The sequence below is a fragment of the Bombina bombina genome, chromosome 10 (assembly GCF_027579735.1).
Source record: "Bombina bombina isolate aBomBom1 chromosome 10, aBomBom1.pri, whole genome shotgun sequence".
NCBI classification, from domain to species: domain Eukaryota; kingdom Metazoa; phylum Chordata; class Amphibia; order Anura; family Bombinatoridae; genus Bombina; species Bombina bombina.
In genome coordinates this window covers 136,468,814-136,494,831 of record NC_069508.1, presented here as the reverse complement: position 1 = coordinate 136,494,831, position 26,018 = coordinate 136,468,814, and the positions used below count along the sequence as shown (strand labels likewise).

The 26,018-nt window shown below is 38.2% G+C and overlaps 1 protein-coding gene across 4 annotated transcripts in view; it reads right to left on the bottom strand.

The window, feature by feature from the left end:
* The window catches only part of SLC44A5 (solute carrier family 44 member 5), a 373,508-nt gene that overhangs the window by 102,811 nt on the left and 244,679 nt on the right, over positions 1–26,018 (bottom strand). For all 4 annotated transcript variants that reach the window (XM_053693344.1, XM_053693345.1, XM_053693342.1 and 1 more), the window contains exons 9-11: positions 22,564–22,647; positions 22,090–22,202; positions 6,831–6,962 (exon numbers count right to left, since the gene is read on the bottom strand). In XM_053693344.1, the coding sequence (XP_053549319.1) occupies positions 6,831–6,962; positions 22,090–22,202; positions 22,564–22,647 (329 nt within the window). The remainder of the gene's footprint in view (positions 1–6,830; positions 6,963–22,089; positions 22,203–22,563; positions 22,648–26,018) is intronic.

The window sequence follows — 26,018 nt, the reverse complement described above, 5'->3', positions numbered from 1 at the left end:
TATAGTGGCGGCGATGAGGGGGGACCTCGGTTTAGTGGTACATAGGTAGTTTATGGGTGTTAGTGTACTTTAGAGCACTGTAGTTAAGAGCTTTATATACCGGTGTTAGCCCATAAAGCTCTTAACTACAGCCTTTCCATGGGCGTTAGGAGTCTTGTCGGTAGAGGGTCTACCGCTCACTTCAGCCAAGACTCTAAATACCAGCATTAGGAAGATCCCATTGAAAAGATAGGATACGCAATTGGCGTAAGGGGATCTGCGGTATGGAAAAGTCGCGGCTTGAAAGTGAGCGGTAGACCCTTTCCTGGCCGACTCTAAATACCAGCGGGTGGCCAAAAGCAGCGTTAGGACCCCTTAACGCTGCTTTTGACGGCTAACGCAGAACTCTAAATCTAGGCGTTAGTGTTTGTTTTTGTACTTTAGGACTTTGTAATAATGTTTAATTGTAGATTTAAATAATTTTAGTAGGGTTAGGTTTTTTTAATATGTAATTTATTTTATTGGTAGTTTAATGTAATTGTAGTATAATAGTTAGGGTAGGTTAATTAATAGTTTAAAATTAGTTTCTTTGAATTCTACAGGTAAGTTTTAATTTATATTAAGATAGGGATGTTGTAATTATAATTTAAATTTAAGGGATTGTTAGGTTTAGGGGTTAATAGCTTAATTTAGTTTTTGGCGAGGTGGGGGGTTGACGATTTAGGGGTTAATATGTTTAGTTAGTGGTGGTGATGTGGGAGGCCAGAGGTTTAGGGGTTAATACGTTTATTTAGGATGTGGCGGTGGTGAGGAGCGGTAGGATAGGGGTTAATAACTTTATTTAGGTTGCGATGGTGGCGGAGAGTGGCGGGATAGGGGTTAATAACTTTATTTAGGTTGTGGCCGTGGCAGGGAGCGGCGGGATAGGGGGTAATAACTCTATTTAGGTTGCGGCGGTGGCGGGATAGGGGTTAAACATTTTAGTATAGTGGCGGCGTTTAGTGAAATGGTATAAATAAAGTTGGGAAAAACACGAATAGTAGTGTCATCGATGACTGCTAGTTAACAACAGTCCGATGCTCATCGCCCGGTACTTGGTGCGCGTGTTTTTGATGGCTTTATTTATAAATATGGAGATCGTATTCAGATCCGCGGATGCAATGTTAGGCGAGCGTATTGATGCTGGCGAATGCAACACAGTTGACGGTTTGATAGATATCCCCCCTAGTCCATAGTTCACGTCTTCTAGTACATTAGGACTTGAAAAAAACACTTTCCATTGCTTGTGATGCTTCACATTATGGACTGAGGGCCATTCTGTCTCATTCCATGGCTGATGGAACAGACAGGCCAGTGGCTTTTGCCTCCAGAGCACTCACAGCTGCAGAGAAAAACTACTCTCAGATAGATAAAGAGGCTCTGGCAATCATATGGGCAGTAAAAAAAAAAGAGTCATCTTTATATATATATATATATATATATATATATATATATATATATATATATATATATATATATATATATATATATATATATATATAAAAGAGAGGAATATCTGCGCTCAGGAGTGTATGCTGGAAGATAGAAGTTGTATCTAGACACAAGTGTACACCAATTGTATTACTCTTATATGTGTATGTACAGCGTATTATACAGTATTACAATATATCTATAGTGATACAATTTGGATGTTTTATGATAGGTTCAAGCCAAATCAAAGTCTAACTAAGATACAAACTTGATCCAGCACCATAAGTGTTATAAGTCAGTGGGTTGCATACAATAAAGTCAATTTATGACCACTCTTGTATCGGTTCCCAAGTGCCTGCATGACCTCTGCAGCTTCTTCTGATAAAGAGAGAGTCCTCTTGAACAAGTGGATCCTCCCAGTGAGTGTCTGAAACAATAAAGGATAGAGAAGCGCACAAGAAAGGCACCCCTAGTGAAGCCTGTTTGTACTGATGTATTAAACAGAACAAGGTAAATAGAACCACTCACGTGATTTGACCTCAATCGATATGAGGTATAGATAAGACACAGGTTATAGTTGGTACAGTCGATATCTCCTTCTGCTTTCCCTTGTTCCTAGCTGTCCACTGTAATCCTTCAGGTCCTTGAGGAGGTCCAATACCGGCATTCACAGGAAACAGGATCCGGTACAGGTGGAGGTGGTGCAGGGAGTGGCGGCAGTTATATGTTTCCTGTGAATGCCGGTATTGGACCTCCTCAAGGACCTGAAGGATTACAGTGGACGGCTGGGAACAAGGGAAAGCAGAAGGAGATATCGACTGTACCAACTATAACCTGTGTCTTATCTATACCTCATATCGATTGAGGTCAAATCACGTTAGTGGTTCTATTTACCTTGTTCTGTTTAATACATCAGTACAAACAGGCTTCACTAGGGGTGCCTTTCTTGTGCGCTTCTCTATCCTTTATTGTTTCAGACACTCACTGGGAGGATCCACTTGTTCAAGAGGACTCTCTCTTGAACAAGTGAATGCCGGTATTGGACCTCCTCAAGGACCTGAAGGATTACAGTGGACAGCTAGGAACAAGGGAAAGCAGAAGGAGATATCGACTGTACCAACTATAACCTGTGTCTTATCTATACCTCATATCGATTGAGGTCAAATCACGTGAGTGGTTCTATTTACCTTGTTCTGTTTAATACATCAGTACAAACAGGCTTCACTAGGGGTGCCTTTCTTGTGCGCTTCTCTATCCTTTATTGTTTTATATATATATATATATATATATATATATATATATATATATATATAGTCGATACTGCATGCTGCTTAGGGATCATTATTGACAAGTTTTAACCCACAGAAAAGTATCTCAACCACAACAGCAGCAAGGCTTCAGAGATATGCCTTGACTCTGGGTTCCTACCAGTATCATATACAATTTCGTCCAAATGGCCTACATGCTAATGCAGATGCCTTCTCTTGGCTTCCATTGACAATGGATTCCAAATTTACTACCACAAAAAGATCAAATATTTATTTTTGTGAGGTGATAACAGCAAATTAAATTGCAAAGGAGACAGCCAAAGACTCTGTGCTGAGGGAGGTACTTGCTTATGTATGCAAAGGTTGGCCAGTAAAGACTCCATTACATCTCAAGTAATTTCAAAATAGGGCTCTGGAGTTATCACTTTGGGATGGCTGTTTGGTCTGGGAAGAAAGGGTTGTTATTCCTTTTGTGTTACAACAATAGATTCTTGAAATTCTTCATGAAGGTCATCCTGGCATAGTCCGCATGAAACAGAAAGCAAGGGGTCATGTGTGGTGGACAACCATCAACCATCAATGAGGATATTGCCCGTTATGTTTCAGCTTGCACTGGATGTGCCCAAGCACAGCGTGATGTTCCACATGGGTCAGTGCTGGACCAGTGGAAAATAAAATGTATCCGATTGTGGTAGATGCACATTCTAAATGGCCAGAGGTTTTTATTATGTCACAGACTACTGCAGACGCTACAGTTGCTGCATTAAAGAAACTGTTTGCAACGTTTGGCCTTCCCAGAGAGCTTGTTTCAGATAATGGACCCCAGTTAGTTTCTAAGCAATTTCAAGTTTTTCTCAAAGAAAATGGTATTTGTCATCATCGAACAGCACCATATTATCCTGCCACTAATGGTCAAGCAGAACGTTTTGTGAAAACACTTAAAGGTTTTCTGAAAAGCTTAAAAGCAGAGGGAAAGAGACCTGAACCTGAACAACATATATCTGTGTTCCTCCAGCAGTATAGAAATACACCTCATCCAACCACTGGACAACCTCCAGCATGCCTTATGTTAGGTCGAGTGCGTGTGGTGTGTGTCGCATGAGAGTGTTTGTGTATGTGTGCTGTATGAAAGTGTGTATGTGTGTGTTGTATGAGAGTGTGTGTGTATGTGTGCTTTATGAAAGTGTGTATGTGTGTGTTGTATGAGAGTGTGTGTGTATGTGTGCTTTATGAAAGTGTGTATGTGTGTGTTGTATGAGAGTGTGTGTGTATGTGTGCTTTATGAAAGTGTTTATGTGTGTGTTGTATGAGAGTGTGTGTGTATGTGTGCTTCATGAAAGTGTGTATGTGTGTGTTGTATGAGAGTGTTTGTGTATGTGTGCTTTATGAAAGTGTGTATGTGTGTGTTGTATGAGAGTGTGTGTGTATGTGTGCTGTATGAAAGTGTGTATGTGTGTGTTGTATGAGAGTGTGTGTGTATGTGTGCTTTATGAAAGTGTGTATGTGTGTGTTGTATGAGAGTGTGTGTGTATGTGTGCTTTATGAAAGTGTGTATGTGTGTGTTGTATGAGAGTGTGTGTGTATGTGTGCTTTATGAAAGTGTGTATGTGTGTGTTGTATGAGAGTGTGTGTGTGTATGTGTGCTTTATGAAAGTGTGTATGTGTGTGTTGTATGAGAGTGTGTGTGTGTATGTGTGCTTTATGAAAGTGTGTATGTGTGTGTTGTATGAGAGTGTGTGTGTATGTGTGCTTTATGAAAGTGTGTATGTGTGTGTTGTATGAGAGTGTGTGTGTATGTGTGCTTTATCAAAGTGTGTATGTGTGTGTTGTATGAGAGTGTTTGTGTATGTGTGCTGTATGAAAGTGTGTATGTGTGTGTTGTATGAGAGTGTGTGTGTATGTGTGCTTTATGAAAGTGTGTATGTGTGTGTTGTATGAGAGTGTTTGTGTATGTGTGCTGTATGAAAGTGTGTATGTGTGTGTTGTATGAGAGTGTGTGTGTATGTGTGCTTTATGAAAGTGTGTGTTGTTTGAGAGTGTGTGTGTTGTATGAGAGTGTGTGTGGTGTGTGTATGTGTGCTTTATGAGAGTGTGTATGTGGTGTGTTGTTTGAGAGTGTGTGTGTTGTATGAGAGTGTGTGTGTTGTATGAGAGTGTGTGTGTTGTATGAGAGTGTGTGTGGTGTGTGTATGTGTGCTGTATGAAAGTGTGTATGTGTGCTTTATGAGAGTGTGTATGTGGTGTGTTGTATGAGAGTGTGTGTGTTGTATGAGAGTGTGTGTGTATGTGTGCTGTATGAAAGTGTGTATGTGTGTGTTGTATGAGAGTGTGCGTGTATGTGTGCTTTATGAAAGTGTGTGTTGTTTGAGAGTGTGTGTGGTGTGTGTATGTGTGTTTTATGAGAGTGTGTATGTGGTGTGTTGTTTGAGAGTGTGTGTGTTGTATGAGAGTGTGTGTGTTGTATGAGAGTGTGTGTGGTGTGTGTATGTGTGCTGTATGAAAGTGTGTATGTGTGCTTTATGAGAGTGTGTATGTGGTGTGTTGTATGAGAGTGTGTGTGTTGTATGAGAGTGTGTGTGTTGTATGAGAGTGTGTGTGGTGTGTGTATGTGTGCTGTATGAAAGTGTGTATGTGTGCTTTATGAGAGTGTGTATGTGGTGTGTTGTTTGAGAGTGTGGTGTGTTGTTTGAGAGTGTGTGTGGTGTGTGTCACATGAGAGTGTGTGTGATGTGTGTGCTGTTACCATTTACAACACTTTCAAATTTCACTACAATCAGGAATAAAGTATGCACACATTTTAGTAAAAAATTGCAGCTACCTTTCTGTATATTACTTCAAAAAATTTTCAACTGAGCATAAAAATAGGGTGGCAAAGGTATGTGGTATCATGGTACTGGGTCTTCGGGAAAAAGTGTGAAGAAACCTGGCCTAGTACATGCTTTTGTTTTTATTGCACACAATCATATGTTTTTTTCTAACTTATCAAGCTGTTTCTACTCATCACTGTAAATGTGATTTACTTATCAGACCTCCCTCCCTTTAAACAAAATGAATGTTCACCTTGACATTCTGTCTGCCATTCAAATGTTTAAAGAATATTTAAAATTCAAATATTTGATATTAACTTATAAATATTCTATGTAATATAGTAATATTCAAAAGTAAGATTTTAAATATTAAATATGATCCCTATAGGCTTGCATCAACGTTAACAAGAATCAACATTTGAAAGATAATATTAGGGTTCAGTGTCCCTTTAAAGGGACACTGTACCCAAATTTTTTCTTTTGTGATTTAGATAGAGCATGCAATTTTAAGCAACTTTCTAATGTACTCCTATTATCACATGTTCTTCATTCTCTTGGTATGTTTATTTGAAAAGCAAGAATTTAAGTTTAGATGCCGGCCCATTTTTGGTGAACAACCTGGGTTGTCCTTGCTGATTGGACAGCACCAATAAACAAATGCTGCCCATGGTTCTGAACCACAAATTTGCTGGCTCCTTAGCTTAGATGCCTTCTTTTTCAAATAAAGATATCAAGAGAACGAAGAAAATTGATAACAGAAGTAAATTAGAAAGTTGCTTAAAATTGCATGCTCTATCCGAATCATGAAAGAAAAAAATTGGGTTCAGTATCCCTTTAACTCCCTCTGCTATACAGACATTTGGGTTTAGTATCCCATTAACCCTATCAGTAAATGAGAATTAATACATCAGTAGTAGTTGTGCAAAAATATAAATGTCCCTATTAATATATATGAAGCCAGTATTTTCTCTTTTCTTTATTGGTGCAAAAATTACTTTAATTTGTGAACAAATAGTTACTTTTATCTCCATTTTTATATTCTGGTTGAGACACAGATTTATATGTCTATATATATTATAGAAACCAAAGCCTTTACAGATCTTTAGTAATAATGTTTAAACCTGTGCTGTAGCCTTGGTAAAAACAGAATTTAGAATTGTCTGATCATTTTAAAAACATTAACTGTTAAAACCTTAGAAACCAAATAGAAATTTCTACTAAAGGTTCAAATAAATAGATGTAAACATTTTACCATGAACCAGTCTCTTTTTCCATAAAAAAAAAACTTCATCAAAGAAATACTTACTAAATGCTAACCACGTTTGCCTCAATTGTAAGTAAACTCTAAAGTCCGTCTGTAACCCAATGTCATATATAGTTAAGTCAGCACCGGGTACTCCTTTTAAGCTGTCATATTCCCAAAAACAATGCCAGATGCCTGAAAATAAAGACAGGGCAGGATTAGTACAAATCACATAAAGGAATTCCGACATTAAAATGTGAATGTTTCCACGTGAAGCACATTACAAATCTATATGTAATGTAGTGTGCATTATAATACAGTGAATCCTCTCTGTTTCTTTACAGAATTGAGGGAATGTAATTTTAGCTTTTATTTCATTCCAAAATATTTAGTGATGAACTGTTTTTAAGAAACTTCATTGTGACCTGAGCTTTTAAAGTATATATTTAGGCAGGGGGAACACTGGCCCAGACTGGCCATAGGGCATTCAGGGCAAATGCCTGATGGGCCAGGATCTTATGTGGACCTTACTGTTATATAGAAGCCTCACCCTTTCTTAATATGGGTGACAATAGGAAAGCTGTTACTTTCTGTTTGGCTGTTAAGCAGAGTTACTGCAGGATAGAAGATCTGGTCTATTTTGGCTACCTGGGTGACAGATATAAAACTGATGTGGACTGCTCTGCCTTTAAATACCTGGGCCTTTTTTTCATCCCTGTCCAGTCCTGTGCTGTACCTAGCGATGGTTGTTGAACGCCATTTTATTGGGACACCAAAATAATAATGAAATCCCCCATACAATGATCCCGATCTATGGTTCGCATATTCTGATATTAGAAGTGATGTTTAAAAAAGGTTTACAAGAGAATCTTAACGCGCCTTACCCTTTGAATGGATAGGGCAGGGTGCGCTATTATCATTCATATAACAAGTGGTAAGTTATGTGTTGCACTTGATCACAACACTAAAGAGTGCTGGAAAATGTAAAGCTCTGGGATACCTGAAGTCAATTGTGAAAGGGATATATATATATATATATATATATACTGTATATATATATATATATATATATATATATATATATATATATATAGTTACTAATGTGGTGGTGGTTTTAACCATAAAGCAGATACGCCTGTGGCTATCTCCGTCCTCACTTTTGTGGTATCAGCTGTAAAGTATAAGCCAATCACACGCAGTGTTTTCTTTGTTCCGACCCCTTACGCAATCAAGCATGATGGCATATTTCATGATGTAATGCAATTTTATAACTGTCTGGAAAAACAAATAGGCAAAAACTCTAGATTTCGCTATCTGGTTCTGATTAAAGAAATTCTGACATGTAGGTAAAATGATATCTTGGGAAAAAAAGGATATTAAGGGGAATAACTGAGATAGATAAATTAGAAGGAAAATATACAGAAGCTATGGATTGAAAGAGTCAGAATCCCTTAAATAATGCATTTACTTTCAAAAGAGAAATACTGCAAGAGGAATGTATCTGAAATCCACTTATACAATTGTAAGGACAGCCTAATAATAGTAATAAGAATTATCCTGCTCTAAAACATGGTTTCAAAACTCTAGTTTGTTCTGTTGGAAATACATTTCCAGTTTTTATTTTAAGTCAATCATCTTGTTGGATAAATTCCACAATCAGAGTTAAGAATGGAGAAGGTTATTAGATTAAGAGATATGAAAGCAATTGGCAGAGACATAAGTTGTCCTAAACTGAGCCATATTTTATTGCTCCGCTGTGTAATGTCAGTTTTTCAAAACCTAGATGGTGAGCAAATGTGACAGTTTAAAGGAGGAAAGGATATAAAGGAAGTAAATATGGGTATCAGCAGACAATTTCCAGAGAAGAAACTAATAATAATATTAAAAAAAAATGTAAGGAGCCAATTACAAAATAATTTCAGTGTCAAAGTGCTGGTTCATTGGTGGTTCAAATGGTGGTTCATTGGCATTAAAAACGTGACTCAAGTAGTTGCTTAAAGGGATATGAAACCCAAAAATTTTCTTTTGTGATTTAGACAGAGCCTACAATTTAATTTTTTTTTTTTTTTAATTTTTTTCTTTTATCAAATTTGCTTTGTTCTCATGATATTTTTTGTTAAGAGGAACCTACATAGGTATTTGGAGAACTATATGGCAGGAAATAGGGCTGCCATCTAGTGCTCTTGCAAGTGGAAAATATTTTTGCAAAACTGCTGTTGTTAAAGAGCTCAGACATGGGCAGGCTCCTGAGCTTACATCCCTGGTTTTCAACAAAAGTTGAGAGGAGAACGAAGAAAAATTGATACTAGAAGTAAAATAGAAAGTTGTTTAAAATCGCATACTCTGTCTGAATCCAGAAATAAAATGTTTGGGTTTTTGTTCCCTTTGAATTTGGATATAAAGTGCACCCCCCCTCAAGATGCACATAAGTGTACAAGGCAGGGGGGGGGGGCAGGGGATTAGACAAGTAAAACCCAGAAGAGAAAGACGAAAGAAGATAAAAAGGTAATATAGAAAGTAGAGGGGGAAAGGGAATAATGACGAAAAAGGCAATGGGGATGTAAGTTAGGTAAATCAAGGGATAGACAATGAGGAACAAAGGAGCCATTGAAAATGGAGTGGGTAGAAAGTCGAAAAAGATAATTATAGAAAAGGGTGTTGAGTGGAAAGAAGTGAAAAAAGGCCGGAGTAAAACAACAAGACTCAAAAAGTTCTGTTTCATGAGTGTATGAGTTATTTGCAATATGAGTCCAGCCATTCTTAATAAAAAGGAAATGCAAAAAATCAACATGACGCTTAATTCTCTTGTAAGGTCATGTATCCTATACCCTTATGTCTCAGCCTGGGGTACCTGGCACTTTGGTAAAGGGTACTGAGTGGGTTGCTGTTCCATTTTTTATTTATTTTTGTCCTGATGCAGATAAAGATGACATTCATTGTATGACCGAAATCATTTTCTTCTCATTTCTACCCTCAAGCAGACCTGGCAGGCCAGATTATATTTCTCTGCTTGGTCTGGTCAATTGCTCACGCACTGTGACTGACTCGCCTTTACGCATGTAAAGAAACCTCTGGCTTGTTATGCACATTTGAGGACTTGTGTTGAGAATTCCAGGGCCGGACTGGGAATAAAAAGCAGCCCTGGAAAATTTTGGGACCAGCCCTATTTTCCGTTCACTCAGTATAATGCGCACACCCGATTTTTCTGAAAGGGGATAACTGGGATACTCCTTCCCCCAATATTTTGTTTCAGAATTATATTAGTTTGTATTAAAAAAAAAGTTCCAGAATGTTGCTATATGCTCTCCAAAGCCAAATTGCATACAATAATCACCCCTTTAAATTGTAGCTTTCAAGCCCAAGGCCCAGCTGCTGCAGCCCACCGGGAAATCTCCTGGTATCCTGGTAGGCCAATCCAGCCTTTTTGAGAAACACTGCTATAAATAAAAACAACACTTGGTTGTGTATGTGAAGTTAGTTGCATAGATGTGGTAGCAAATAATATTATTTCCCTCTTTATATCTTTTTATAATATAAGTGATACAATATTAAACTATATGTGTGTTATGTGTGTGTTTTAACATACATTCCTGAAAACAAAAAAATATATCACAAACCAATTTGTCACATTCTAAGCCATAAACCATTGCCTCTTATTTTTTAACCTATTAGTATTTAGGTGTTACAGTTGGGCAGCTTAAGGTAAATATTAGGGGTACCTGCTACAAAAAGGTTGAGAAACACTGTTCTATACCCATATAAAATCCTGCACTACACATGTAAATCATACTGTAAAACTTTGTGTTCTTTAATAAAATATTTTACCAAAAAACAATGGTGAATACATGTATACAAATTGTATGCTACAGTTATGTTATTGTTGTTACCGAATGCTCTCATTAAAGGGATATGAAACCCATACATTTTTCTTTCATGATTCAGATAGAGCATGCTATTTTAACCCCTTAATGACCGAGGACGTGCAGGGTACGTCCTCAGAAAAAAGGCAGTTAATGCCTGAGAACGTACCCTGCACGTCCTCGGTGTGGAAAGCAGCTGGAAGCGATCCTGCTCGCTTCCAGCTGCTTTCCGGTTATTGCAGTGATGCCTCGATATGGAGGCATCCTGCAATAACCTTAGATGGCCATCCGATGCAGAGAGAGCCACTCTGTGGCCCTCTCTGCACCGGACATCGATGGCCGGTATCGTTGGTGGGTGGGAGCCGGTGTGGGAGGTGGGTGGCGGCCATCGATGGCCCTGGTCATGTGGAGGGGGGCGGGATCGTGGGCGTGCAAGTCCGGGCGCGCGCGGGGGTGCGCGCACGTGCACGAGGGGGCGCGCGCGGGCGCGCGCCGGGGCAGGGATCGGGTGGGGACCGCTGCACTACAGAAAAAAATGTGTCCCAAAATAAAAGTGGGACCAGTAATTTTTTAAAAAAAACCTTATTCGTTATTTAGGTGGTGGGGGTTGGTCCGTGGGGGGGGGGGGAAGCTACACTACAGAAAAAATTAAAAAAATAAAAAAGAAATAAACATTTGATTGTGCAAAATGGGTACTGGCAGACAGCTGCCAGTACCCAAGATGGCCCCCAATAAGGCAGAGGGGGAGGCTTAGAGAGCTGTTTTGGGGGGGATCAGGGAGGTTGGGGGCTAAGGGGGGATCCTAAACACAGCATATGTAAATATGCTTTTTTTTTTTTTTCTTTTAAAAAAAAAAAAATCTTTTATTTTAGTACTGGCAGACTTTCTGCCAGTACTTAAGATGGCGGGGACAATAGTGGGGTGGGGGAGGGAAGGGAGCTGTTTGGGAGGGATCAGGGGGTGGGATGTGTCAGGTGGGAGGCTGAACTCTACACTAAAGCTAAAATTAACCCTGCAAGCTCCCTACACACTACCTAATTAACCCCTTCACTGCTAGCCATAATACACGTGTGATGCGCAGCAGCATTTAGCGACTTTCTAATTACCAAAAAGCAACGCCAAAGTCATATATGTCTGCTATTTCTGAACAAAGGGCATCCCAGAGAAGCATTTACAACCATTTGTGCCATAATTGCACAAGCTGTTTGTAAATAATTTCAGTGAGAAACCTAAAATTGTGAAAAAATTAACGTTTTTTTTAATTTGATCGTATTTGGCGGTGAAATGGTGGCATGAAATATACCAAAATGGGCCTATATCAATACTTGGGGTTGTCTACTACACTACACTAAAGCTAAAATTAACCCTAGAAGCTCCCTACATGCTCCCTAATTAACCCCTTCACTGCTGGGCATAATACGCGTATTTTGCGCAGGGGCATTTAGCAGCCTTCTAATTACCAAAAAGCAAAGCCAAAGCCATATATGTCTGCTATTTCTGAACAAAGGGGATCCCAGAGAAGCATTTACAACCATTTATGCTATAATTGCATAAGTTGTTTGTAAATAATTTCAGTGAGAAACCTAAAGTTTGTGAAAATATTTGTGAAAAAGTGAAAAAAAATTTTAATTTGATTGCATTTGGCGGTGAAATGGTGGCATGAAATATACCAAAATGGGCCTAGATCAATACTTTGGGATGTCTTCTAAAAAAAAATATATACATGTCAATGAATATTCAGGGATTCCTGAAAGATATTAGTGTTCCAATGTAACTAGCGCTAATTTTGAAAAAAAGTGGTTTGGAAATAGCAAAGTGCTACTTGTATTTATGGCCCTATAACTTGTAAAAAAAGCAAAGAACATGTAAACATTGGGTATTTCTAAACTCAGGACAAAATTTAGAAACTATTTAGCATGGGTGTTTTTTGGTGGTTGTAGATGTGTAACAGATTTTGGGGGTCAAAGTTAGAAAAAATTTGTTTTTTTCCATTTTTTCCTCATATTTTATAATGTTTTTTATAGTAAATTATAAGATATGATGAAAATTATGGTATCTTTTGAAAGTCAATTTAATGGCGAGAAAAACGGTATATAATATGTGTGGGTACAGTAAATGAGTAAGAGGAAAATTACAGCTAAACACAAACACCGCAAAAATGTAAAAATAGCCTTGGTCCCAAACGGACAGAAAATGGAAAAGTGCTGCGGTCATTAAGGGGTTAAGCAACTTTCTAATTTACTTCTATTATCAATATTTATTTGTTCTCTTTGTTTCTTTATATAGCCACCAATCAGCAAGTGCTACCCAGTGTAATATTTTTACACAGAAAACTGTTTACCTCCCCTTCTAACTGCACTGATCTTCCAAGTAGCTGCATATAACTGATTTAAGAGTTCCAATAATTGCAATCCACTTGCAAAGATACCACATCTTCAAATGTTCTCCCAATTAATCATTTATAGTCCAGATGTGTCATATTTGGTTATGTGACAAATTAACTGGGTGTCGAGGCTTTTTAAATGGCCCGGACGGATTATAGAGATGGGAGGATCTGCTCTAGATGTTCCGCCCGCCTTCAGCACCACAAGTGAGGGACTTGAAGGGAGGGGCTACGTCAAAAACATTGCAGCGGACTGGCTGAGTGACGCTGAGCGTGCAAAAAAAATACCTTAACGCTGCATGCGCAAAAGTGTGCAGTACACACATCAATAGAGGCACCATTAAGGTCACTGCACATCGGAGTGAGGCAAGTCTCTAATTAAATAAATTAGTCAGCCACAAGGCCCCAGCGAGTGCGAGGCCTAAGGCGGCTGCCTGATTTGCCTAATTAGAGAGCCGCTTCTGCATAAAATCACATTAAACAAGTTTTAGTACCGAAGTGCCCAATAAATGATTAAATGCTAATCCAAGTTCCAAAACAAAATTGCAGAGTTTCCAATACATCAATTATAGAAGAATTTATTTGATTATTTTTTTTTTTTTGGTATTATTTTTATATAAAACGTTCCCGAGTGTGAGGCAGAGGTCCATACTTTTGGTGCCCACTATTATATGGTGCACCCCTTCTCTTTAAGGAAAAAAACATAATTTATGCTTACCTGATAAATTTATTTCTCTTGTAGTGTAGTCAGTCCACGGGTTATCCATTACTTATGGAATTATATCTCTTCCCCAACAGGAAGTTGCAAGAGGATCACCCAAGCAGAGCTGCTATATAGCTCCTCCCCTCACATGTCATATCCAGTCATTCGACCGAAACAAGACGAGAAAGGAGAAACCATAGGGTGCAGTGGTGACTGGAGTTTAATTAAAATTTAGATCTACCTTAAAAGACAGGGCGGGCCGTGGACTGACTACACTACAAGAGAAATAAATTTATCAGGTAAGCATAAATTATGTTTTCTCTTGTTAAGTGTAGTCAGTCCACGGGTCATCCATTACTTATGGGATACCAATACCAAAGCTAAAGTACACGGATAAAGGGAGAGACAAGGCAGGAACTTTAAACGGATGGAACCACTGCCTGAAGTACCTTTCTCCCAAAAATAGCCTCCGAAGAAGCAAAAGTGTCAAATTTGTAAAATTTTGAAAAAGTGTGAAGTGAAGACCAAGTCGCAGCCTTGCAAATCTGTTCAACAGAAGCCTCATTTTTAAAGGCCCAAGTGGAAGCCACAGCTCTAGTAGAATGAGCTGTAATTCTTTCAGGAGGCTGCTGTCCAGCAGTCTCATAGGCTAAACGTATTATGCTACGAAGCCAAAAGGAGAGAGAGGTAGCTGAAGCCTTTTGACCTCTCCTCTGTCCAGAGTAAACGACAAACAGGGAAGAAGTTTGACGAAAATCTTTAGTTGCCTGCAAATAGAACTTCAGGACACGGACTACGTCCAGATTATGCAAAAGTCGTTCCTTCTTTGAAGAAGGGTTAGGACACAATGATGGAACAACAATCTCTTGATTGATATTCCTGTTAGAAACTACCTTAGATAAGAACCCAGGTTTAGTACGCAGAACTACCTTGTCTGAATGAAAAATCAGATAAGGAGAATCACAATGTAAGGCAGATAACTAAGAGACTCTTCGAGCCGAGGAAATAGCCATCAAAAACAGAACTTTCCAAGATAACAGCTTGATATCAATGGAATGAAGGGGTTCAAATGGAACGCCTTGCAGAATGTTAAGAACTAAGTTTAAGCTCCACGGCGGAGCAACAGTCTTAAACACAGGCTTAATCCTAGCCAAAGCCTGACAAAAAGCCTGAATGTCTGGAATTTCTGCCAGACGCTTGTGTAGAAGAATAGACAGAGCAGAAATCTGTCCCTTTAACGAACTAGCAGATAAGCCCTTTTCTAAACCCTCTTGTAGAAAAGACAATATCCTAGGAATCCTAACCTTACTCCATGAGTAACTCTTGGATTCGCACCAATATAAATATTTACGCCATATCTTATGGTAAATTCTTCTGGTAACAGGTTTCCTAGCCTGTATTAAGGTATCAATAACCGACTCCAAGAAGCCACGCTTTGATAGAATCAAGCGTTCAATCTCCATGCAGTCAGCCTCAGAGAAATTAGATTTGGATGGTTGAAAGGACCCTAAATTAGAAGGTCCTGCCTCAGAGGCAGAGACCATGGTGGACAGGACGACATGTCCACTAGGTCTGCATACCAGGTCCTGCGTGGCCACGCAGGCGCTATCAGAATCACCGATGCTCTCTCCTGTTTGATCTTGGCAATCAGTCGAGGAAGCATTGGAAATGGTGGAAACACATAAGCCATGTTGAAGACCCAAGGGGCTGTCAGAGCATCTATCAGCACCGCTCCCGGGTCCCTGGACCCGTAACAAGGAAGCTTGGCGTTCTGGCGAGATGCCATGAGATCCAGATCTGGTTTGCCCCAACGATGAATCAGTTGAGCGAAGACCTCCGGATGAAGTTCCCACTCCCCCGGATGAAAAGTCTGGCGACTTAGAAAATCCGCCTCCCAGTTCTCCACGCCTGGGATGTAGATCGCTGACAGGTGGCAAGAGTGCGACTCTGCCCAGCGAATTATCTTTGAGACTTCCAACATCGCTAGGGAACTCCTGGTTCCCCCTTGATGATTGATGTAAGCCACAGTCGTGATGTTGTCCGACTGAAATCTGATAAACCTCAGAGTTGCTAACTGAGGCCAAGCTAGAAGAGCATTGAATATTGCTCTTAACTCCAAAATATTTATTGGGAGGAGTTTCTCCTCCTGAGTCCATGATCCCTGAGCCTTCAGGGAATTCCAGACTGCGCCCCAACCTAGAAGGCTGGCGTCTGTTGTTACAATCGTCCAATCTGGCCTGCGAAAGGTCATCCCCTTGGACAGGTGGGGCCGAGAAAGCCACCATAGAAGAGAATCTCTGGTCTCTTGATCCAGATTTAGTAGAGGGAACAAATCTGAGTAATCCCCATTCCACTGACTTAGCATGCACAATTGCAGCGGTCTGAGATGCAGGCGCGGAAATGGTACTATGTCCATTGCCGCTACCATTAAGCCGATTACTTCCATGCACTGAGCTACTGACGGGTGTGGAATGGAATGAAGGGCACGGCAAGCATTTAGAAGTTTTGATAACCTGGCCTCCGTCAGGTAAATTTTCATCTCTACAGAATCTATAAGAGTCCCTAGGAAGGGAACCCTTGTGAGTGGTAATAGAGAACTCTTTTCCACGTTCACCTTCCACCCATGCGACCTCAGAAATGCCAGAACTATCTCTGTATGAGACTTGGCAGTTTGAAAACTTGACGCTTGTATCAGAATGTCGTCTAGGTACGGAGCTACCGCTATGCCTCGCGGTCTTAGTACCGCCAGAAGTGAGCCCAGAACCTTTGTAAAGATTCTTGGAGCCGTAGCTAACCCGAAGGGAAGAGCTACAAACTGGTAATGCCTGTCTAGGAAGGCAAATCTTAGGTACCGATAATGATCCTTGTGAATCGGTATGTGAAGGTAGGCATCCTTTAAGTCCACAGTGGTCATGTACTGACCCTCTTGGATCATGGGTAGGATGGTTCGAATAGTTTCCATTTTGAATGATGGAACTCTTAGGAATTTGTTTAGGATTTTTAAGTCCAAGATTGGTCTGAAGGTTCCCTCTTTCTTGGGAACCACAAACAGATTTGAATAGAATCCTTGCCCGTGTTCCGTCCGCGGAACTGGGTGGATCACCCCCATTAGTAAGAGGTCTTGTACACAGCGTAGAAAAGCCTCTTTCTTTATTTGGTTTGCTGATAACCTTGAAAGATGAAATCTCCCTTGTGGAGGAGAAGCTTTGAAGTCCAGAAGATATCCCTGAGATATGATCTCCAACGCCCAGGGATCCTGGACATCTCTTGCCCAAGCCTGGGCGAAGAGAGAAAGTCTGCCCCCCACTAGATCCATTTCCGGATAGGGGGCCCTCTCTTCATGCTGTCTTAGGGGCAGCAGCAGGTTTTCTGGCCTGCTTGCCCTTGTTCCAGGACTGGTTAGTTTTCCAGCCCTGTCTGTAACGAGCAACAGCTCCTTCCTGTTTTGGAGCGGAGGAAGTTGATGCTGCTCCTGCCTTGAGGTTACGAAAGGCACGAAAATTAGACTGTTTGGCCTTTGATTTGGCCCTATCCTGAGGCAGAGCATGGCCCTTACCTCCCATAATGTCAGCGATAATTTCTTTCAAGCCGGGCCCGAATAAGGTCTGCCCTTTGAAAGGAATATTAAGCAATTTAGATTTAGAAGTCACATCAGCTGACCAGGATTTAAGCCATAGCGCTCTGCGCGCTTGGATGGCGAATCCGGAGTTCTTAGCCGTAAGTTTGGTTAAATGTACGACGGCATCAGAAACAAATGCGTTAGCTAGCTTAAGTGCTTTAAGCTTGTTCATAATTTCATCCAATGGAGCTGTGCGAATGGCCTCTTCCAGAGACTCAAACCAGAATGCCGCCGCAGCAGTGACAGGCGCAATGCATGCAAGGGGCTGTAAGATAAAACCTTGTTGAACAAACATTTTCTTAAGGTAACCTTCTAATTTTTTATCCATTGGATCTGAAAAGTCACAACTATCCTCCACCGGGATAGTGGTACGCTTAGCTAAAGTAGAAACTGCTCCCTCCACCTTAGGGACCGTCTGCCATAAGTCTCGTGTGGTGGCATCTATAGGGAACATTTTCCTAAATATGGGAGGAGGGGAAAAAGGCACACCGGGTCTATCCCACTCCTTGCTAATAATCTCTGTAAGCCTTTTAGGTATAGGAAACACGTCAGTACACACTGGTACCGCATAGTATCTATCCAACCTACATAATTTTTCTGGAATTGCAACCGTGTTACAATCATTCAGAGCCGCTAATACCTCCCCTAGCAATATGCGGAGGTTCTCAAGCTTAAATTTAAAATTAGAAATCTCTGAATCCAGTCTCCCTGGATCAGATCCGTCACCCACAGAATGAAGCTCTCCGTCTTCATGTTCTCTACATTGTGACACAGTATCAGACATGGCTCTCACATCATCAGCGCGCTCTGTCCTTAACCCAGAGCTATCACGCTTGCCTCTTAATTCTGGCAATTTAGATAATACTTCTGTCATAACAGTAGCCATGTCTTGCAAAGTGATTTGTAAGGGCCTGCCTGATGTACTTGGCGCCACAAAATCACGCACCTCCTGAGCGGGAGGCAAAGGTACTGACACGTGAGGAGAGTTAGTCGGCATAACTTCCCCCTCGTTGTCTGGTGATAATTTCTTTACATGTAAAGACTGACTTTTATTTAAAGTTACATCAATGCATTTAGTACATAACTTTCTATGGGGCTCCACATTGGCCTTCATACATAGTGAACAAACAGATTCATCTGTGTCAGACATGTTTAAACAGACTAGCAATGAGACTAGCAAGCTTGGAAAATACTTTTCAAATAAATTTACAAGCAATATAAAAAACGCTACTGTGCCTTTAAGAGGCACAAAAAGCTGTCACAGTTGAAATAACAATGAACCAAATTAGTTTTAGCAACCAAATTTTCACAGTAAATGTATTAAGTTAGCAAAGGATTGCACCCACCAGCAAATGGATGATTAACCCCTTAATACCCAAAAACGGATAACAATTTAATAATTAACGTTTTTATCACAGTCAAACACACTGTCACAGGTCTGCTGTGACTGATTACCTCCCTCAAAATGAATTTTGAAGACCCCTGAGCTCTCTAGAGACGTCCTGGATCATGGAGGATGAAGTAGAAAGATTATGACTGAATTTTTACTGCGCAAAAAAGCGCTAAAATAGGCCCCTCCCACTCATATTACAACAGTGGGGAAGCTCAGTTAACTGTTTCTATGCAGAAACAAAAGTTAGCCATGTGGTAAAAATCATGCCCCAATAAGTTTTATCACCAAGTACATCACAAAAAACGATTAACATGCCAGTAAACGTTTTGAACATACATTTTAAAAGTTATGAAGTGTTATTAATAAGCCTGCTACCAGTCGCTTTTACTGCAGTTAAGGCTCATACATTACTTCAGTATTAACAGTATTTTCTGAGTCAAATTCCATTCCCTAGAAAAATACTTCAGTGTACACACACTCATCAGCCTAATACCAGTCGCTACCACTGCATTTAAGGCTGAACTTACATTACATTGGTATCAGCAGTAATTTCTCAGTCAATTCCATTGCTTAGAAAAATAATTTACTGCACATACCTCGTTTGCAGGGGGCCCCTGCATGCTATTCCCCTTTTCTGAAGTTACCTCACTCCTCAGAATGTGCGAGAACAGCCAGTGGATCTTAGTTACGTCTGCTAAGATCATAGAAAACGCAGGCAGATTCTTCTTCTAATGCTGCCTGAGAAACAAACAGCACACTCCGGTGCCATTTAAAATAACAAACTTTTGATTGAAGAAATAAACTAAGTTTAAAAACACCACAGACCTCTCACAACGACCTATCTTTAGTTAGGTTGCAAGAGAATGACTGGATATGACATGTGAGGGGAGGAGCTATATAGCAGCTCTGCTTGGGTGATCCTCTTGCAACTTCCTGTTGGGGAAGAGATATAATCCCATAAGTAATGGATGACCCGTGGACTGACTACACTTAACAAGAGAAATAGTCTGTACTGTTTCCAGCAACAATTAACATGTGGGGAAGTGTTGCATATATGATAACATGCTACTGTTGCCGTAAGAGAGGATTTTGAGTCTGTATTCTAAGTGTATTTGCCTCTGCCCTTGGTTTTGAATATTGTTGAAAGGAAAAGAAGGGAAGGCAAAGTGAAAAGGAAAATAAAATCTAATTCTTTTGTAACTTCATTTATAAGTTTTATATAAGCATTTGCCTTTATGTTTGATTTAATATAGTGCAGAAAGGATAAGAAAGTAGCAAAAACCAAATAACCAAATCTAATTCTTTTGTAACTTCATTTATAAGTTTTATATAAGCATTTGCCTTTATGTTTGATTTAATATAGTGCAGAAAGGATAAGAAAGTAGCAAAAACCAAATAGGAAAACTCAATAACTAACTAGACTTGAAAGGAAATTATTATAGTAAAAAAAAAAAGAAAGAGAGAAAAGATGAACCTCTTAGATCTTGATTTTCTGCCACTCTAAATCCTGGTCTCAAAGGATGTTTGGAAACTTGATACCATTAACACAACCTGTCACTAATTTGTGCTAAAAGTCAATTTGTGCCAACTGCATTGTATTTGCAGCATCGGAATATTGTCATGTTGCACCATTGTGAAGGATTACATGAGTGTGTGCGTGTGTGTGTATGTGTATATATATATATATATACACGCACATATATATATACACACACACTGTATATATAATCCAATTTCATTACACTAATGAATTCTTATATGTACATTTATTTAGGAATCAAAAAAGATATGGAGATTTTATATTTAATGTGCCAGAAAATTAAATGCCAAATAAATGCTAGATAGAATGATGCATTAAAAAAAAAAGATGAGTCTGAGAAAAACATCTAGATGTATATTTTAAAGTTTCATTAGCTGTTTAAATATTGACAAAATAAGTGGAAAGTTTTAGTGTCTATAAAACAATGGGAACTGCCATGTTGTAACTTAGGTTATCTTCTCTGCTGTGGCCAATTAGGAACAGTTAGAAATAGGTCACTAGAGTGTGCAGCTAATGGCTGTGTGGAATATAACAGTGTTCTTCACTTCCATTTCTAACAGGAACTGAAATGCTCATCACCATCTCAGAATGGAATTACAGGAAAAGGGGATAAAATAAATAAATAATGAAAGTATTTTGCAGGGATTTTTCTTATATACAGTTGATATAAAAAAGTCTACACACCACTGTTAAAATGTCAGGTTTCTGGGATGTAAAAAATTGAGACAAAGATAAATCATTTCAGAACTTTTTCCACCTTTAATGTGACCTATAAACTATACAACTTAATTAAAAAACGAACTGAAATCATTAAGGTGGAGGGAAGTAAACAAAGAAACTAAAATAATGTGGTTGCATAAGGGTGCACCTTATAACTGAGGGTGTAGCTGTGTTCAGAATTAAACAATCACATTCAAAACCATGTTAAATAAGAGTCATCACACACCTGCCATAACTTAAAGTGCCTCTGATTAACCCCAAATAAAGTTCAGCTGTTCTAGTAGGTCTTTCCTGACAAATCATGTGTTCAGATAACAGTAGTGCTGTAATACAGTGATTTTTAACCTTTTTTTTGCCGTGGCACACTTTTTTACATTAAAAAATCCTGTGGCACACCACCATCCAAAATTTTTTAAAAAATCACACATTGTAGCCTAATATATGTATATATACACACATACATACACACAAACAAACACATACTGTATGAATTGTGCTGTTATGCCATGCCTCCTACAAACTACCCCTGCACTGGGAGTAAAAAACAAGCAAAGTTTAAAAAATATGTCACACTGTTGTCAGTCTGCCGTGGCACACCTGAGGATCTCTCACGGCACACTAGTGTGCCACGGCACACTGGTTGAAAAACACTGCTGTAATAAAATCAAAAGTTGCTTCAACAAAGTATTAGTTTTATTTTTTTATTTTTACTTCCCTTCACCTAAAAGATTTCAGTTTGTTTTTCAATTGAGTTGTACAGTTTATAGGTCACATTAAAGGTGGAAAAAGTTCTGAAATTATTTATCTTTGTCTCATTTTTTTTACATAACAGAAACCTGACATTTTAACAGGGGTATGTAGACTTTTTATATCCACTGTGTGTGTATATATATATATATATATATATATATATATATATACACACACACAATTTATAATTTTATATTACCATCTCAAAGTGTTGTATGTACCTTTAAGTAAATTCATAAAATTGACTAAATTGTATGTTCTTCTGAAGATATATTGGCTTATACTGCATAGGGAATTATAAAGTGTGATTCTCATTAATTAATTCTTAAAAACATTACAAAAAACAGCACTTACCATATCCTACCACTCCAATTACACCGAATATAAAAATCCAGAAAAATACTCCAGCTGTAAACCTCAGGAGTATTAGAAAAAGTAGACTTATAACCATAGCAATAAAGAGTGCACTAGAAAGAAGAGATAGAACAATATTAGGGAAATACGTTCTTTTGTAGATAAACTATAAATAACCAATTGCCAACACATTTAGAATTATTAGGTCAGCATGAAAATAAAAGTTACAAAGTCAGGAGGTATATAAGCCATATTGAGAAAATTAGATTTTTTGTTATCTATAATACCATTTATGTTACTTGACATAAAAAAGTCTATAGATTTGTTTAACATGAAAAGTACAGATCAAAAAGGTCCAGTCTTCAGATTGTATTTCGCTAAACGGTGTTACCACCTGCAAGTAATTAAGATAAGAGTAACATATCCTGCTTTTAACTCTTTTAAAGCAACTTAAAATGGAAAAAAGTCACTTACATCAATATCCAATACCAGGAACTCGCATAGTCTTCGAAAATCTTCATTCCCACAGATCTTGCGTCAATTACGCTATTAATACCACTTGAATTAAAAAAAATATTACATTAAGTGACATACCTGATGTAAACAAAAAAACTGCTACTAAGTTAGTTTGAGAGTAGATTTGGGTTATAACAATATTAGCTGTTTTATTGATACAGATAACAACTATAAAGCAGGACTGTATTGATGCGAAAGGTGTTATAAGCAAAATAAAAAATAAAAACACGTTAGGATGGTAATTCTTAAAGTGTTAAAATACATTACCTAAGGCCCTTTTCAATATGCTACATAGATTTGGCAACATCTTTTTTTTTTCTGTTTACTATTTTTTTTAATTTAAATAATAAAAAAATAAAAAATAAATGAGAAACAAATAATAAGCAATTTCTTCAAGGAGAGAAGTTTTAAGTATATTATAATTAATTGCATATCTGAGATCAGGATGCTATGTGAGCGATGTCAGTTCAGAATAACCATTAGTATTATAACTAGGATTCAGGGGGAAAAACACTTAAAGGGACATGAAACCCAAATTTTTTTCTTTCATGATTCAGATAGAGAATACAATTTTAAACAACTTTATTTACTTCTATTATCTAATTTGTTTCATTCTCTTGGTATCATTTGTTGAAGTAGCAACAATCCACTAATGGTTTCTGATTGAACTCATGGGTGAGCCAATTACAATCGATGTATACTGTATATATATATATATATATATATATATATATATGCAGCTACCAATCAACAGCTAGAACCTAGGTTCTCTGCTGCTCCTGAGCTTTGCTAGATAAAGCTTTCAGGAAAGGATAACAAGAGAAGGAAGCAAATTAAATAATAGAAGTAAATTGGAAAGTTGCTTAAAATTGTATTCTCTATCTGAATCATGAAAGAAAAAAATGTAGGTTTCATGACCCTTTAAATATAGCATTAATATTATTATTATCATCATTTATTTGCACTAAATGACAAAATACAATAACAAAAATGAATAGGAGTAGAGGTAGAGGGTCCGACCTATGAGTGCCTGATGAAGATGAACTTGTATAAAGATGGTTTAAAGAACAGGTAGGCTTGTGGTTAACAGAGTACAAGTGGGTAGGATGAGGAGAAGAGAAGCCCACATTTTTTGTTCCATGATTCAGATAGAGAAGGCAATTTTAAACAACTTTCTAATTTACTCCTATTATACATTTTTCTTTGTTCACTTGCTATCTTTATTTGGAAAAAAACAGGAATCTAAGCTTAGGAGCCAGCCCATTTTTGGTTCAGCACCCTGGGTAGTGCTTGCTGATTGGAGGCTACATTAAGACATCAAGAGCTACCCAGGTGCTGAACAGATACCAAGAGAAAGAAGAAAATTAGAATGTTGCTTAAAATTGCATGCGCTATCTGAATCATTAAAGTTTAATTTTGACTAGACTATCCCTTTAAGGTTACTATTAAACCTCCAAACAACAGCCAGTGAACTCACATACAATTAAAAGAATGAGAAACGTTCTGAAATATTTGTTGATAGAGTTTTCAGTGAACTGTTAAAACTTTATCAGCATCATGCCATTAAAAGAGACATGAAACCCCAAAATATTATTTCATGATTCAGACAGAGATTTCCATTTTAAACAACTTTGCTATTTATTTCTATTATCGAATTTGCTTCCTTCTCTTGATATCCAATACCATGAGGCATATTTGTGCAGCCACCAATCAGCAGCTCCTGAGTCTACCTAGGTATCCGTTTCAACAAAGGATATAAAGAGAACAAAACAAATGAGATAATAGAAGTAAATTGGAAAGTTGTTTAAAATCGCATTCTCTATCTGAATCATGACATAAAAAAATTTGTTTTGTGTCCCTTTACGAAAACCATATAATGGAGAGATTAGATGATTTTTGTTGATAAATATGTAGGCTCCTTCTAATAGAATCATGTGAGACTTCTAGCAGAGCAATTAAAGGGACACTAAATATTTATTTATATATATATATATATATATATATATATATATATATATATATACATACATACATACATACACACACATTGTGTATACTATATCTCTATTTTTGAGTTGTGTATATGTTTGTAGCTGATGAACTAATACAGACTGTTAAATCCCCCCTATCTCAAGAAAAAAAACCTCAGTCTTGATAACCAACGCATTTCAAATTGGTCTTCAATAAGGAAAACTACCATTTAAAATAAATAAATAATAAAAAAGCATTTTCTTCAGCTATCTGTTGCTGCACACAAGGGTTCTGTTGCGATACCTTGATGCAATATTTCTGGCAAAATATAAACGTCCTTTGTAAAAGTATATTGAATAGGGCCACAGTGTACATTTCACTTCATTACAACCAATTTAAGTTACATTTAAGGTGTAATAAAATACTATGTTCATGCAGCAGAGCAAAAGCAATGTAGGAAAAAAAGAGTTATAGATGTATTTCCTTGCACTATACAATACATCATAAGTGGTGTTATAAAGTTAAATATTATATTTCAAAGTGCATGTTCCACTTTGTTAAATATCAGGCTGCATGCAGTGACTATGGAAAAGCAACCTTGTATGCAGTGCTAGAACACAGCAATAATCGCTAGCTACTTCTCAGTGTGACATTAAAGGGACGTTGTACTCTAGATTTTTATTTGCATACATGTTTTGTAGATAATGCATTTATATAACCAATCTGGGAGTGTTTTTGTAAAAATGTATAGTTTTGCTTATTTTTAAATAACATTGTGCTGATTTTCAGACTCCAAACGAAGCCCCAAAGTATCAGATGTATACTGATGTCTACAGACTCCTGGTTATGTAATGGGTCTTTTCATATGCAGGGGAGGGTCTGCTCTTCCTTTTTCCCAGCCCCTTTCAGTGGGTGTCCCAGTCTAACCTCATCAATAGTGCTAAACTGGGAGCTTATAAGTAAGTTTTTCAAAGGTTTTATACTGCATGTTTATATCAGTATTTGTGCATTGTTCAGGGACGGGACTACCATTGGTGCAGCAGGTGCGATGGCACCAGGGCCCTAGTGTTGGGGGGGGGGGGGGGCATGGCAGTTAGTCCATATATGTGTGTGCAGAATATTTACAATTCTAATGCAGGGGAGCCTTTTGATTAGTGCAGGTTGCAGGTCAATCTATCTATCCATCTCTCCTCAAAATTCCTCATTATACAGGACAGCATGTATATTATTACTATTGCTTACTACTGAGTTACCTTTTGGGGGACCCAAAAAACACTTTTGCACCAGGGCCCTCTGTTGAGTAGGTCCCCTACTGGCATTGTTGTAAGGTTGTTAAGGGGTTAAACATTTTTAAATGATTTTGCCTTTAAGGTAACATTTTGATTTTTCCCACTTTTAATCATTGAACTCTCCTTATACCTCATATGATCTCTCTAAACCAC